The sequence below is a fragment of the Cordyceps militaris genome (assembly GCF_000225605.1).
Source record: "Cordyceps militaris CM01 unplaced genomic scaffold CCM_S00003, whole genome shotgun sequence".
Lineage (NCBI taxonomy): Eukaryota > Fungi > Ascomycota > Sordariomycetes > Hypocreales > Cordycipitaceae > Cordyceps > Cordyceps militaris.
Window position 1 is genome coordinate 4239620 of NW_006271971.1, and position 15729 is coordinate 4255348.

Consider the following 15729-nt stretch of genomic DNA (forward strand, 5'->3'; position numbering starts at 1 on the left):
GCAAGCGTTTGCGTAAGCTTAAAATCCTGAACTGAGCTCACCAGCTCCGAAATATAACACAGCGATTGGCCACATCAAAGCCGTCTCACTGGGAAGAAGCCCGCGCCGTCCGTCTCAAAGGGCATCGACAACCCGGTTCGCCAAGAGGCAACTCGTTTCGATGCTGTAGCGGTTTGAGCGAGGGAACGGGCCGCCAGGCCACAACCTCACATGTATATCAAGAGCTACGCCCGAGTGTTTATGTAGTAGTCTTTCAAGGATGAGATGAGATTCAGCTAATTAACTACTGGGACCTATATTCCGGGCCATCAATCAATCTGCGCAAGGCTCCCATTCTAGCTAGGCCCAGGCCATGAGTATACACGCTAATAGTTCGGACAGCAAGTTCAATACGCTATGGTGCTACCCAGTAGCAAAATGTTAAAATGAGCAAAATGGCTATGCTTTTTTAGAACCCGGCTCTTCGGCGGATGTGGTTCAGATGGCCGATGTCACGTAGCATGGCGAGTGGCGGCGGGCTGCCCTCATGTCCCTTTGTCTTGGCCATTCTGCGGCCTCGAGAGACGCACCCTGTTCGCTTCGTTAGTATTTCGGTAACATGTTTTCTTCCCAATTGACAAGATGCTTACAATCACACTAGAAAGGGTCAGTTTGTGGGGTTTTGAAGGGTGTATGGATGGGGTTCGGACTTACAAACTCGGCGGATGACCCTTCATTATGGACAGTACAGTAGCCGGCGCAGCACTTTCTGCATACGCGCTGTGTCTTGTCGATGCAGTCGTCGCACTATCCCATGTTAGACACTGTCAACGGGCAGGCACCGGACGACCAAACTCACGCTATTGCCGCACTCCCAGCAGCTCTTGGTCACTCGGTTCTGCAGGTGGAGAGTTAGCTTCTGTACACAGCAACGGCGGTCCAATTTCAGGAACTGCATCGTCACACATCTGAGTATGTACCTTGGTTTTGGAGGCCGTCTCTTCAAGAAACAGGTAGTCCTCGAGACCAGCATTCTCAACCTCGTCGAGGATGACAACGGCCGGTTCGTACTGCGCGCCCTGTCCGGGCAGCTGATAGCACGACTCGCACCACCACTTGCTGCAGCAGTGGCAGTAGCGATCCGTGATGCACTCGGCGCAGCGCGGCACAAACGCTGTCGCCGTCGCGCTCGGCGCCGTCGCCGCGCGCAGCGACGAGGACATGATAGGCGGTGGGCTAATCAGTGGCAGTTCGACGGCGGGATGCGCGGCATTCGGCGTCGTTATGCCCTCGGGGGCTCGGCCGCAGCCCGCGCAGCCGGACAGGGCGTATGTCGCCACGGCGGGCCGCTGGTCGGCGCGCACGTAGGCGTGGCCGGCCGCGCGGCTGGTGCGGTGGCGCGGGCCCTGGCACAGGACCGCGTCAAAGGCGATGAGCCCGGCGCAGGCGACGAGGCAGCTGGCCCACTCGTCGGGCACGGCGCGCTTGAACTGGCGGCCCTTGACATCCCACCAGGCATCGCCGCCGAGCTGCAGACTCTGTGTCGATGGGCCCGACGGCGGAGGAGCCACGGCCTCTTTGGGGCCAAACAGGTAAAGACCCCTCAGCCGAGGACTGCCATCGCGGCTCGGGCGGCAGGCGTACTGGAGCGCTCCGCGAAGCTTTCCGTGGTTGAGATTCTGCACGTCGCGGATGGACAGCAGCTTCACGTTGAATCTGGGGTCGTGAATGATGTCATGGCAGAATTCTGCGGTGACGGAGAGCCCGTCGAGAACAAGAGTCTGCACATCTTGCAGGATATTTCGCCTTTGCAAAATGGAAAACAGTCCTCTTAATGGTCCAGCATAGAAGCTGAGCGGTGGGGAGATGATGATGAGTTACTCGGAGGAACAGGGTAAACATGGTGGGGAGGGAATACTTACTCGTCTTCGCTCAAATTTTCATCGAGCTGGGTGTTTCTCCAAACTTGGCCGCCGTGGTCAATGGCGCCGAGATCAGCGTGGACCTTGTTGACTGTCGTGAGTTCCAGGTGGCGATACACGCCGGGGGTGTGGGTGATGGTGCTTCGGAGCGCTCGGTTCGTTGCCGTGAGCCTGGTAATGGACGATGGCGGCAAAAAAGCAACAATGTGGGATAAAATGAGCGTGTTGTGGAATATATCCAGCAAACTAGTGGCAGATCTCTTAAATCCTTCGCGTTCTGTGCTGTCGATGATGGCGTCGCTCATGTCAGGCTGCCTTTGTTGTATTCAGAGGCGATTGGGGGGTTGTATTGGGATGCGAGGTGTGATGAAAGGGGAATCAAGAAGCAAAGGGGGTATAACGGAGGGGGAGAATAAAAGGTTTAAAATAAACAAGACGGGAGAGATGATTCAGATGAGACTCTGGAGGAGCTGGGGCCCTCAACAAGTCGGGCCTTTCATGTAATATTACGCAGATGTCGATCCAGAGGAGTACGGGTCGCTGAGGTCACTTATGGTGACGGTTACCGAAGTTGCTGCCAAGACGTGGTAGGAATAGAGCCCTGTTCTGGGAGTGAGACAGTTTCAAAAGATTGCATTCCCGCCTAGACGAAACGCTGCAACAAGGGAAGGGCAAAGCCCAAGCCATCCTTTTTTTTTTCAACAAAACTACAGATTGGATGGCCCGAGTACCACACGCGTAAGACCAGCATGACAGCCAAACATGCGCCTCGAGAGGAGCCAGGACCTGGAAGGGTTGGGTGTGTCAAGGTGGTGGTGGGATCCAACCCTGACATTGGATAGGTTAGACTTTGGTACTGCGCCAGACTTGACTTAGACTGGCCCTGTTGGAGACGACGCAAGGTTGCCCGCCCGCAGCGCTATAAAGTGGTGACATGGACAAGGGCAGGGATGCCGAGATGGCCACAGCGGATGTAACATGCGCTGGTTCGGGGTCGAAGGATCTTTGCCTAGCTGGGCCTCGCTGGGACTGGCGAGCAGATTCAACGCCATCTGCCAATGTCCATGTCTGATCTGTGGTGCTACTGCAAGTTTGCCACCCACACCTGATGAGCTGTCTCGAGCGGTACCGGACGAGGCGTTGTTGCATAACTAACAGCAGCGGCGCACTGAGAATGGACGGCTTTCCTCATTCACGTACGCCGAAGACGAGGCGCGCAACGATGGGTCGGCAACGTGGTGCCGACGGGAAGCATCAGCTGGTTATCTGGGAGCCGGTGGTGTGGATGGCACAAGGCCTCACTCAACGTGGCCTGGCCATGACTAGTTGCCGGCGCACAGTAATGCTGATACAAAGGCAGGCATTCGTCTTGCCTGCATGATGGGTAAGATGGACTCACTCAACTTGTATGCGTCGACTTCAGGGTCGACGCGGCATTCGTCATAAACACGGTCGGGGCGGGCACGTTTTCCCAGTGAGACAGTGGATTACGCTTATCTCTCCGTCACATCTGACTAGTGGACGCCAGGTTCCACACCAGCTCTTCAATGACTTGACGCCAAAACAGCGAAATGCACCGAGTTGCATGCAAAGTTCGGACTCTTGAAGCCTGGGGGGGGAGGAGGCTTGCATTGCATGGCGGTACAGGGGCATTCGGTGTGGCGGGCAAAGCGGAAAAAAAAAGCAAAGCCGGCAGCAAGGTTGCTCTCAACAGCGAGATGGTCGTAATATCAGGGGCTCTCGAATACCGGTAAGAGTCAAGAGTCAAAGAGCACTGGCTGCAGCAAAAGAGGCCTCACCTCACTCATCTCTGTCTCAAACTCAGCAGCGCCAAGGAAGCAACCTCAGGCTTGTCCAATTTTAGTAACTCAAGGTCCAGTCATGGACTTGTTTCGTGGAGGAGCTGGCCGGCACACGCTGCCACCATCGACTAACTAACCCGTAGCCCCGATATTACTACAGGATGAGGCATGGGCACCAAGCAAACAGGATCTATCGTAATACAGATGTCGTGACACAGCTATTCTGGGGTGCACCCCGGGGGGGAAAAGCTGGACCCTTTTGCAAGGAGATAGTCGCCGGCGATGACCCCTTTTCATTCGGGACGTTGATCATACAAGTACCCTGCAACGCGTATTAATATAATAATATTACCCTTCGTGACCCACCGCAGGGGCGCATCCTGACAAACACGTCTTCATCAGAGACAGATGCAACACATGGCAGACAAGCAAGGTCTTCGTACTGGAGGGTAGGTAGATGATAACTAAACTGAGACAATAGCCAGGATGCCACTCACCGAAACCCAGCGCCAGCATACCGATAAAACCTTATCAAACCAATGAAATGAGCTGGCCGGTAGATATTTTTTCGAGAACGCTACCCAATCGCGATGAGAAACGCGACGATGCACTCTACCGCTCGCCATGTCTTGCCTACTTACTGTCGCTTACGAATCGAGTGTGGCGAGAAGCGACGGCTGCCTCGGAAATAATACACCGCCGTCAAGTCCCGATACCTTCAATCTATGCAGTATTTTTTCATCCATATCTTGCAAACCTTCGATACGAATTACAAGATGAAGCAAAACAGTGAGATTTGGGCGCTTGTTGCGGGCGGTCTTCTCCGCGCCCAAGTGAATCACGGCACGTGATTTTGGCGGGGAGAATCGCCAGTTAGCGTTCCTGGTGGCAAAGAGTGGAAGCCTCAAGAAATTGCTGACGGAGCAGTCGCTGCCTGATGATGGAAGCCTTTTGGTCATATTCAATACATATTCGTAGTCGGCCCAGCTGGTGAGAATGTATTGTTCATCATTACACCCGTAACACGACCTGGAAACTTGGAGCCACGCCTCCGCCACCATCCACCGCAGACAAACAAACCACCGCTCGACAACGTCTTGCATCTGCGAGGATGGAGCTTGAGCTACCGGTTTTAGAATGGCAAGACCGTTTCGCCCTACTGCCGCTAGAAGCAAGCAATGGCAGCCTCGACGGTGATAAAATAATCCTACCACAGTCTGCTTTGGAGCAGCTGCTCAATGCGGCCGCGTCTCAGGCGGTGACGCAGGACAATTACACAACGTCATCATCACAGCTTCCGCATCCTCTCATCTTTCGTCTTGTAAACCGGATCACCAAAAAGGCAGTATATGCTGGAATCCGGGAATTTTCGGCGCCCGAGGGGACGGTTATGCTGAGTCCGTATTTGCTCAGCGCCCTGGATCTGGCTACGGATCAGGACAACGCCAAGAACTCGTCATTGGCTGATCCGCCAACGCAACTTGATATATTCGCCGCAACATTACGAAAAGGAACCTACGCGCGACTGCGACCCTTGGAGGCAGGGTACAATCCCGAGGACTGGCGGCCCCTGCTCGAGAGACAATTGCGACGAGACTTCACGTCGCTCACCAAAGATGCGACAATACTTGTACACGGAGTTCGAGGCGAGGTATTCCGGTTGCTGGTTGACAAGTTGCTACCGGAAGCGGAGGGCGTGTGCGTGGTAGATACAGACCTCGAGGTCGATATTGAAGCATTAGACGAGGAGCAGGCGCGCGAAACGCTGCGTCAGGCCATCAGCACCAATCCTCAATCAAATGGCCAAGGTGGTACCAAAGGCGGTTTACTCGATATTTGGAAGCCCGTATCCGACGAAATTCCCATCGGCAGCTATGTTGACTTTACACTTCCTTCATGGGACCGATCTCAGCCTTTGCAGCTAACCCTGTCCAACATGTCTGAGCCTGAGGCTTTGGAGATGTTTGTCACGCCAAAATCCAAATACCAACGTGCCCTCCCACGCAATACAGAGCATGTCTTTAGCACAATCGACTCGGCTGGCCCGAGGACGACGAAAAGCATTAGCATCTCTCCGTCGAATATCGAAATGGAGGAAGCTGAGAGCCTACGAATTGCAGTCTACGCATACCCTGACGGCGCTTCAAAGATGGCAGACAATGCTATTCAGTATACTCTACGCGCTCGAGTTTCGATGCAAACGGAAAACGCCATCGCCCGGGGCCATGCTGAGATGGTCGAAAGGCACGATGACAAGGAGGCGCAGTGTTTGAACTGTCGACAGTGGGTTCCAAAAGAAAGCCTTGTCTTGCACGAGAACTTTTGCCGACGCAACAACATTATCTGCCCCAAGTGCAAGTCGGTATTTAAAAAGAACTCAGAAGAATTCACCGCTCACTGGCATTGTGAGCATGATGAGGCACACGGAGACACACAATACAGCAAGCGCAAACACGACGACATGTTCCACAACAGCTGGCTTTGTCCTGGTTGCACTTTTCAAACGAATTCGCTGCCTGATTTAGCAAGGCACAGGAGTACGATATGCCCGGGAAAAATTATCCTTTGTCAGTTCTGTCACCTCGAGGTGCCACAGGAGGGCGATCCATTCAACCCCTCTGCGGAAGTGATGATGTCTGGATTGACGGCGCACGAACTAGCTGACGGCGCGCGCACGACGGAATGTCACTTGTGCGACAAGATCATCAAGCTAAAGGACATGCAGACACACTTGAAGCACCACGAGCTGGACAAGATCGGCAAAGAGAAGCCGCCCGTCTGTCGCAACGCGAACTGTGGGCGGACGCGCTATGGCGTTCGCAGTCGGGGACAGGTGCGGCATGCGCCCGAGGTCGACGGGCCGCAAGGTGCTGCTGTCGGGCTGTGCGCGCTCTGCTTCGGCCCTCTGTACGTCAGCATGCACGATCCGGACGGGAAAGCGCTCCGCCGACGCATCGAGCGGCGCTACCTCACGCAGCTCATGACGGGATGCCGCAAAAGCACGTGCGTCAACGCGTGGTGCAAGACGGGCCGCGCCAATTCGGGGATAGAGGCATGGGGCGCGTCGGCCAAGGACGCCTTGCCCCTGGTCAAGCCGCTGGTGGCGACGTGCCTGGACATGGACACGCCGGTATTCTTTTGCGTCGACGAGCTGAGCCAGCGTGGGCGGACGCTGGCGGACATGATTGCTTCCGAGGGCGTGTGGGACGTGACGTGGTGCATCGCCGCGGCCGAGGCGGAAAAGGCGGATGCGGATAAGATGCGAGAGTGGCTGCAGGCATGGGCGCCGAGGAAGATGTAATGGGATGGAACGAGTGATGGTTGATGTGTCGAGTTGGGCGGCATTATAGATACGAGATGACTGAATGGACAAATAGATGGAAAGTAGATCAAAGCCACTTGCGATGATTGAGTTGGTGGTCTGGGCGTTTTGGTTAGTGATACGGCTTCGAAAAAGGGAAAAAGATGTTATCCCTTTTGAAGAATTCTTTTAGTTCAGTCATTGAGAAAATTCAGCACTTGAGGGATGCACAAAACTACCTGCCTAAACGGAGGAAGTCTTTGACCATCTCACTGAGGAGGCACTGTAAAGCACGGCGGGGGAAGATGTTTGAGGAAAGTGACGAGCAGTTCATGCCTATATCTAGAACCGTTCCAATTCCATGTCAATGTTTGTCTCTTTCGAGCAGTCTGTTACAACCTTCTTTCACAGCTTTCTTTACCCACCATTCTGTTACACACCATTCTAGCCAAAAAACCCCATCTCCCAGTCTAGAATCCCCGTGGCATTCCCTGTCAAATTGTCACGGACAATATCCTCCCAGAAGAGATCTGCAGAGGCGAATCGTCCGTCGTATATCTTTAGTAATTGATTCCGATATACAGAGACCCATTCTGGTCGCAGGCATCGCCGAACAGGGGCGACAGAAAGTAATGAAATTTCTGGGCAAGTATGAGCTGCCCAACTCATTTGCGATCGTGCCGTATTATCGGCCACACCGCACCAAGTGAAAGCCTTCGGAGATCAGCCGATCTGGTGCTTGTAACTGGCACACGAGAGTGTTTGAGAAGAGAACTAGAGCTTGTTGGCATGCTGTATGAAAGGCAAGGGATTGGATAGGTTCGTGTTCTAGGGTAAGCTTCGTCTCCCCAAAGACGCCGACTACTTCTTACAAGGTCCCTAAAAGATCTCAAATGGTAAGGCTAAGAACACAAGTTCTCTAAATATATAAACTTATTTCAAGTATATAGAAACAAAGTTTAAGAAAAAGAGCTGTACTATAGAATATAGAAAAAAAAAATACAATAGATTTTATAAGAATAAAAAAGCTAAAATAATTCCATATTTTCTTCCCTTCTTTTACAATTCAAAATCACAACAGATAAAGCTGCTAGTATTTAGGTAGTAGTACCTATTAGGTAATTACAGACAGTGGCCCTAGGTATAGCCTGCAAGGTAGTAGTTTGGTATGGAGTGAAAAGAAAGCAAGTTCCGCTCGCATCACAGCAGGTGGGGTAAGAGCCAATCGCTCCAGCCTCTGCTCCACCTCCCCGTTGACGTAAGTCGCCTCCAAATAACCAGTAGCCCACATCACAGCCTGGAACTCCGTCAACACAAGCGACATTCGGTGCTTTGCCTCGCCATCATCGGGCTTTTCTTTGTCTCTTGCTTCATCTCAATCATACGCCCGCAACCCAGTATTCTTGTACTATCGTTGCACCGATTTTCTTTGTTGCCTGTACGCCGTGTCTCGCTTCCCCGTCGCCGCAGCGACCCAACTTTGGCTGCGTGTCGTTGCTCGGTCGCATCTCTACCGGTATCCCTACAAATCTCCTCCATGTCTTAACGAGGTATCAATACGACTCAAAAATCATCGCTCCACGCTTCGATATGCTCGCGTGTCGTCTCCGCAACGCTTGACCTAGATTCCGGCAGCGCCGACACTCTTGTAGGTGCAGCAGACCCTCCCTCCTCGGCATTGGTTTGCTCAACGGAATACTCATTTCCTAGCAAATACAGCTATTCAAATCATCTCTCAGCCCTCGAAATAGCCAAAAACCCCTGATTCCGAAATTCGGACTTCTTTACACCGGTCAATGATACATGGGACGAGCCCAAGCTTGCCGAGACTAGCGGACAGCCCGATTCCACCTCAGCAAACGGTTCCGGCCAACGGCGACTAAAAAAAATACAAAACAACTGCATCCATATTCTTCCATACTCTGTTCGAAATGGGTAACAGCAACACCCGAGAGAGCCGGCCTCCCGGAGCCGGCGAGTCTCATGAGGGCCACCGCTCCAGCGATGGCCGCTCTCGCCACCGTTCCCGTACCGATACATCCTTTCTTGGCATCAGCACATCAAGTCAAAGAGATCGCCGTCAGAATGTGCCCTTCGAGCATAGAGAAACCAAGCAAGAACGGGAAGCAAGAAGGCTCGAGAGGGAGCGTGCGACCCGCCTCAAGGACCGAGAACGGAGCCTTCAAGAGGAACATGTCGATGGCGGCTATCTGGTGACTCTAGGCACATATATGGGGACTGAGGACTTCAATAAGCCAGTGGTACGGCAATTGCAGGTATGCCATGCCCGGGTACTTCACATCATGACTCTTGCGGAAAACTAACCTGATCGGACAGATTGAGAGAAGACTCGCGCCCTTTTGGCGTGGCCTTAATGAGTGGTCCGACAATTGGGCAGAGCACCAGCTGGTGGCCGCCGCCAGAGGTCTCCCCGTACCAGCAGCGGATGAGCCCCCTCCACCAGAACTCATCGCACAGCCGCACAATCGAAATCCAAGCCAGAGCAATTTGCAGAATCTCACTGTCCCAATGGGCGAACGTAGTATGTCGACGGCCTCGGACCATAGCGGATCTGGCACGACATCGGGATTAGCCTCCCCAGGGACCCCGACTCGGAGCACTCTAAAGCCGAGGGCGAAGGCTCTAGCCATGGCTTTGACTGGGCATTCAAGAAACGCCTCTTCCGCTGAACTACAACCTGCAGAAACCGCGCTTCCTCAGGATCCCTTTGTTAACGGCCAGCTCCTCGAGGTTTATCTATACAAGGACGCAACGGAGTGCCCCATTTGCTTCCTATCATACCCCCCCTACCTGAACAGCACGCGTTGCTGCGACCAGGCGATTTGCAGCGAATGCTTTGTTCAAATCAAGCGCGCCGACCCCCACCTCCCAGAGCATCACCCGGATGGACAAGAGCGAGACTCTCATCAAGAAGTCAATCCCGAAAATCTATCTGAGATGCTTACATCAGTGCCGTCCGCTTGCCCCTACTGCCAACAGCCCGACTTCGGCGTGACCTACGACCCACCCCCCTTTCGCCGTGGGCTAGTCTATTCAACCTCGTCTATGAATCTCGCCTCATCCTCTTCAAGGTCTCCTATGTCTTCTCAAAGCTCACTGCATCCCCCACCTAATCCAAGTTCGGTGCCTCAGACTGGTCGCAGGAGAGGGCATAGTTTGTCCGCTAATGCACCAAATGTTATCACCACTGATCGGATTCGGCCAGACTGGTCTTCCAAACTCGCGACCGCTCGTGCACACCAGGCCCGTCGGGCAGCAGCGGCTACGGCTCTACACACGGCCGCATTTCTGGTAGGAGGCAGTGACCAACGGTCGATGCTACGCACTGGACGCTTTAACCGTCGCCAAACTGGCTCCGGCTCTGGCTCCGGCACTCCTGGGACTGGATCTATGGCCGCAGACGGAACGGAAGCCTCTGAATCATCTGACCGGACTCAGATTCCCTCGGATGTAGAGGGGAATAGGCGCTTTAGAATGGACGAACTGGAAGATATGATGTTCATGGAAGCCGTTCGACTTTCGCTTGCCGCAGAAGAAGATCGTAAGAAAAAGGAAGCCAAGGCCATGCGCAAGGAAGCGAAGAAAAAAGAACAAGCGGAAAAGAAGGCAGCCAAGAAGGCGGCAAAGGATCCTTATGGGGGAAGTGTCAGCGGAGCGAGTGGTAGCAGCCTTTCACTTTCACTTGGACTTGGCAGGAAGCGAGGCAATAGTAGCGCAAGTCAGCTGCGAATGGACGCGACAGTCCAAGGCGCTTCCCAAGTATCGAAAGGGGACACCACAGAGGCGTCGTCGCAAAACATTCACAACGGCAGCTCTGGAGACGGCCACGGAAAAGGCAAATCCGTTGATCGGGGTGAAACTGATGCCGCAGCAGAGGGAAGTTCATCGTCTGCGATCCCTATTCGGAGCGGCGGCTCGCACCTACGACAAATGAGCAATGCTTCCTCGCTAGGATCTTCGCTTGCGGATTCTGCGCCGGGTAGTTTTTCGAGCCCAGGATTTCTGCACCTGGAAGGCATCGGTCAGAGTCGTGGGGAGAGACGCGAAGGGGAAGAATCTGAGCCCCTATTTAACTTCCGGAGTCTGGCGGAGCTTGTAGGTGTCAATATCGACCAAGGCACTGCACTTGAAGAGGAAAATGAGGGTACAGCACGAAAGGGCCCTGGCGATGCCACGCAAGAGACGCAGGCACGTCCCCTGTCCCAAGTCAGGGAAGAGGACGAGCTTGCTCCGGGGCATGACGAAAAAGAGGCTGCCTCGCAGGCGCAAATCGAAGAAGCGGAAAAATCACAGGCTCAGCGCAGCCTATATACGGAAGAGACTTTGATATCGCGTCAAGACGCGGATCGAGGCAAGGATGCCAAGTCCCCTCACATGGTGGAGTTTATGGAGGAAGCGGTGACTACAAAACAGCAGAAATGAGTGAACAAGTTGGAGAAAGCGGCTCAAGCATAGAATTTTCTTGCAAATGGGTAGTTGCATCTGAGAGGGAGACACTTCGTGCTTCTTAGAGTGAGGAGCTTGTGGCTCCGACTTTTAGCAACAGCGTGGGCATTTGGGAAGTACAGCGAACTCGCGGACGAATAATTGTAAATATAAAGATTGAATTATAATTGCCTCTGCCTAGCGATTTCTATTTCTATTTGCTTGTGGCAGCTGCCTGGCTGGTATGTATGTCGCATAATGCTTGGTTGGTTGGGTTGCCTTTGCCCAACGCTAACTCTTTTTGATTTCCGCCTTGAACTTTTCCGTCCACTCTGAAAACTCGTCCTCGCCACCATCCCACGCGACCCGGAGCAGTTCCCCCGCGGCACACGCCTTGACGAAGCAGTCCTCGGCGACGCGGTCAATCGGCGTGGGCTCCATGTCGTAAAAGGCCGAGGCGAGGTCGCCAAAGGCGTCGGGGAGCGCTCCGAGCACCTGCGCGGCCTCATCGAGTCGCTGCGGCAGGTTGCTGGTGGAGGAGGGCGGTAAGGGAGGGAGTTTGCGCAGACGACGCTTGCTGATGGCTTGGTAGAGCAGCACGACGAGGCGGACGCGGCGGAGGGTGGACTCGAGACGCGGGCGGATGCTGTGGGGATCGTCAAGGGGAATGGCTTGGCCGGCGCTCATGAAATCGTCGAGCATGGCTTGGGTGGAGGAGGCGGTGTCTTGTATATCGGTGTTGGGTTCGTGGGCTTTGTCGTCATTGTCGTCATCATCATCATCGTTGTCGTCGTTGTCGTTGTCGTCGTCGTCGCCGTCGGGTTCTTCGTCGCCCCAGTCCCTGAGCTCCTCCGACACATCTTTCAGGGTATCTTGCCACTCCTCCAGACTCTTGACAAAATAACCACCAATTCCGCCACCGACAAGCGCCACGACATCGTCACATGCCGCCCACAGTATCCCCGTCGCCGGCAAGCTGCTCTTGTCCCCCGCGCCTCCGGCAACACCGTGTTGCGGAATCTTGCCGACAAGTTCGACCAGAGAGAGCAGCACGCGCCGCGCGCGCCACGCGAGCTCTTTGCGGAAAAACGCCGTATACCGCGCCGCGTCGCAGGCTTCGGCGGCCGAGGCGAGGCCCAGCAGGGGCCCGCCGGCGAGCAGCTGCTGCAGCACGTCGGCGACGGCCGAGGGCGTAAAGGGCTCGTTGAGGAGGAGAAGGGAGAGCTTGGTGGCGTGGGCGCGGACGAGGGTGGCGGCGTCGCGGGCGAGGTCGAGCGGGACGATGTTGAGGTCGGTGGAGGGGCCTACGGCGCTGGAGGGGTCCTTGTAGATGGTGTCGAGTGAGGCGGCGAGTTGGTTGCACAGGGCGAGCGTGGACGCGGTGCTGGTTTGCAGGCGTTTGGCAGCGCCTGGCTTGGAGGACGAGGAGGAAGCCATGCTTGGGTTGGTCAGACCGGGTGGGTGACGGGTCTTCTGGGACTGTTGGAGAGTCGAGGGCGCATGGTGCTGTTTGTTGGGGGTGGTGAGGCTCCTGCAATTTTTTGGTGGGATGGAGGGGCACTTACCAGCCGGTTGACCTTTTATTGCCGCCGTCCACTGAAGACGGCCTCGGTGCCGAACATTTTCCGCCCCGGAGGTTTAGTACCTGGTAGGGGTCCTGAGACGGTGGTGCAGCACGGCTGCTGTGGAGTGATCTGAAATGGGGTACAGTGGCCTCGAGCTATGTATGTGCGTACATATGCCAGCTTGCAGCTTGCTTCAGCGCTCCTGATTCCACGTCTCACGATCTGTCCATCCCCTCGCCGCCCGCCACATTTTTGGCTGCCGCCCAATTCGCTCGCGCACCGGAGACGACGTGACGGAAACGATGCAGAAACTACAGAAATTCGCCGTCCTCACGGCAATGGGTGTCCTGTCCGTCGCCGCTGCTGGCAGCGTCCCCCGCGGCGTCGGCCCAGAGTGTATGCCAACCAGCCCGGACACGATGATGATTTTCTTCTCTTGTGCTGACAAGTCATGGTCTAGTTGCCTCGCATTACCAATCCAAAGACAGCTTCCGCTGCATTACCAACCCCGACGTCGAAATCAGCGCCAGCCGCGTCAACGACAATACCTGCGACTGCCCCGATGGGAGTGACGAACCTGGCACCGCCGCCTGCGCACACATCGACCCTCTCTCCCCCCAGCAGCCCTTACCCGGCAGCAGCTCCGGGACGACGAACGCCACACACGCGCTCCCCGGCTTCTGGTGCGCTAACAAGGGCCACGTGGGGACATATGTGCCGTTCCTCTACGTCAACGACGGCATCTGTGACTACGACCTGTGCTGCGACGGGACCGAAGAGTACGCGTCTGTGGGCGGCACGACGTGCGAGAACCGCTGCGCCGCGATTGGCAAGGAGCACCGCCGGCTCGCGGAGGAAAAGGACCGCAAAATGAGGGACGCGCAGACGCAGCGGGCCAAGATGATTGCCGACTCGGCCGCGCTGCGCATGCAGACGGAGAGCCGCATTGTTGAGCTGGAGAATGCCATTCGTGTGGCATCGGCGGAAAAGGTCGCGCTGGATGCGAAATACAAGGAGCTTCAGAAAAAGGATCGTAACAGGGTTGTCAAGGCGGGTAGTGGTGGTGGCAAGCTGGGCGTCTTGCTTGGACAGGCCAAGACCCGTGTCAACGAGTTGCGCGAGGTCCTAAAAAACGTCTCGGACGAGCGGGATCAGCTGCGCGACAAGGTTAATGAGCTGGACACGGTCCTCCGCAAGCTCAAGGAGGAGTACAACCCCAACTTCAACGACGAGGGCGTCAAGGCGGCGGTCAAGTCGTTTGAAGACTTTGCCGCGCGTGAAGCCGAGCAGCCCGACACAGGCGACGAGGATGTCTCGAGCGTCCTGGCCGAAGACGGCGAGCACAGCGGCATCAACTGGGCCGAATTTGAGTCTTCCGACGACGATTCTGACATTAGTAAGAACCGCCGCACTGACTTGTGATGTCGTACTCTGCTAACTACTTTTTAGTTTACACTTTGGATGCCTACCTTCCCGCCTTCCTTCGCGACTTTATTCAGAACCAAAAAGCTGCCCTCCGCGACTGGCTCGTCGAGAATGGGCTGCTGGCCGAAAAGCAAAACTCGGCTTCGGAGTCGCAGGCCACGCGGGAAGCGCGGGAAGCCAAGGAGAATGCCGAGCGCGATCTGCAAAAGAAGGAGCAAGATGTCGAGAACGAAAAGACGGACTTGGCCAAGGACTACGGCCCGTCCAGCATTTTCCGCGCGCTCAAGGGCCAGTGCATTGACATTGACGCGGGCGAGTACACGTATGAGCTGTGCTGGCTGGACAAGACGAGCCAAAAGTCGAAAAAGGGCCACGGCAACACCAACATGGGCAACTTCCAGCGCATCGACTACGAGACGGCCGATGACGAGGAGCGCCTGGACGGCAAGAGCCTGGGCAAGGGCGCGCGAATGGTGCTCCGCTACGAGGACGGACAGGCCTGCTGGAACGGACCGAACCGCAAGACGGACGTCTGGCTGGGCTGCTCGGACAAGGAGGAGGTGTGGCGCGTGACGGAGGCGGAGAAGTGCGTTTACAAGATGGAGGTGGGCACGCCGGCGGCGTGTGATGAGCAGGTAGAGGGGAAAGCGCATGTCAAGGATGAATTGTAATTGTATTCTGGGAATATAGAGCCGCTAGATAGTCTGGCTGATATAGAGTGCCTCAGTGCATGAAGCTTGTGTAAATTGATGGATGTGTACCATGGGGGTATATGCATCGTCTTACATTGAGATGAAATAAAGAACATCGCAATTTACAGAATTTCAATTTAAATGTTATATGCTGCGGCTGTTGGATGGAGTGTATTGATGCAGAACAGAACGTGGTCCTTTCCATACAGTGCGCGCCACACTCCGCACGCTGCGGCCACCATCGGAAACATGTCCACCATGAATGTCGCTTCAAACGAAAGAAGCCAATCCAGCGGCACCGGTTCTGTAAACCTGCGACCTATCATCAACCGATTTTCCCCTAGTACTCTTACGTCCCAAAACCCATGGCCGTCTCGGCGCAGCCAGCCGGCACCCGACGGCTCTACCGGATCTGCCTGCAGCTGGCGCTGGGCTCGTCGCTCTGGGGCTACAACATTGGCATCCTGGCGTCCATCCTGGTGCACCGCGGCTGGCGGCACGCGCTGCACGACCCGGCCCCGGCGCAAAAGGGCGCCGTCACGGGCGCTTACTACGCCGGCACGCTGCTCTCGTACCTGCTGCTTGCGCACCCGCTGG

At 55.3% G+C, this 15729-nt stretch overlaps 5 protein-coding genes across 5 annotated transcripts; 3 read left to right on the top strand and 2 right to left on the bottom strand.

The window, feature by feature from the left end:
* Nucleotides 1-448: 448 nt before the first annotated feature.
* On the bottom strand, nucleotides 449-2206 carry CCM_04949 (ubiquitin fusion degradation protein (Ufd1), putative; the record flags this gene model as incomplete). Its single annotated transcript, XM_006670095.1, has 6 exons — nucleotides 449-570; nucleotides 630-636; nucleotides 694-786; nucleotides 839-877; nucleotides 960-1785; nucleotides 1902-2206. The coding sequence occupies 6 exons, from the start codon at nucleotides 2204-2206 to the stop codon at nucleotides 449-451; spliced, it is 1392 nt and encodes a 463-aa protein (XP_006670158.1).
* Nucleotides 2207-4814: 2608 nt separating this feature from the next.
* Nucleotides 4815-7004, top strand: CCM_04950 (ubiquitin fusion degradation protein (Ufd1), putative; the record flags this gene model as incomplete). The annotated part of the gene is made up of 1 exon (XM_006670096.1): nucleotides 4815-7004. The coding sequence occupies one exon, from the start codon at nucleotides 4815-4817 to the stop codon at nucleotides 7002-7004; it is 2190 nt and encodes a 729-aa protein (XP_006670159.1).
* A 1931-nt stretch (nucleotides 7005-8935) lies between these two features.
* CCM_04951 (C2H2 zinc finger protein) lies at nucleotides 8936-11447 on the top strand (the record flags this gene model as incomplete). The annotated part of the gene is made up of 2 exons (XM_006670097.1): nucleotides 8936-9280; nucleotides 9342-11447. The coding sequence occupies 2 exons, from the start codon at nucleotides 8936-8938 to the stop codon at nucleotides 11445-11447; spliced, it is 2451 nt and encodes an 816-aa protein (XP_006670160.1).
* A 294-nt stretch (nucleotides 11448-11741) lies between these two features.
* On the bottom strand, nucleotides 11742-12887 carry CCM_04952 (uncharacterized protein; the record flags this gene model as incomplete). The annotated part of the gene is made up of 1 exon (XM_006670098.1): nucleotides 11742-12887. The coding sequence occupies one exon, from the start codon at nucleotides 12885-12887 to the stop codon at nucleotides 11742-11744; it is 1146 nt and encodes a 381-aa protein (XP_006670161.1).
* A 430-nt stretch (nucleotides 12888-13317) lies between these two features.
* On the top strand, nucleotides 13318-15111 carry CCM_04953 (glucosidase 2 subunit beta precursor; the record flags this gene model as incomplete). The annotated part of the gene is made up of 3 exons (XM_006670099.1): nucleotides 13318-13411; nucleotides 13476-14411; nucleotides 14465-15111. The coding sequence occupies 3 exons, from the start codon at nucleotides 13318-13320 to the stop codon at nucleotides 15109-15111; spliced, it is 1677 nt and encodes a 558-aa protein (XP_006670162.1).
* Nucleotides 15112-15729: the final 618 nt, after the last annotated feature.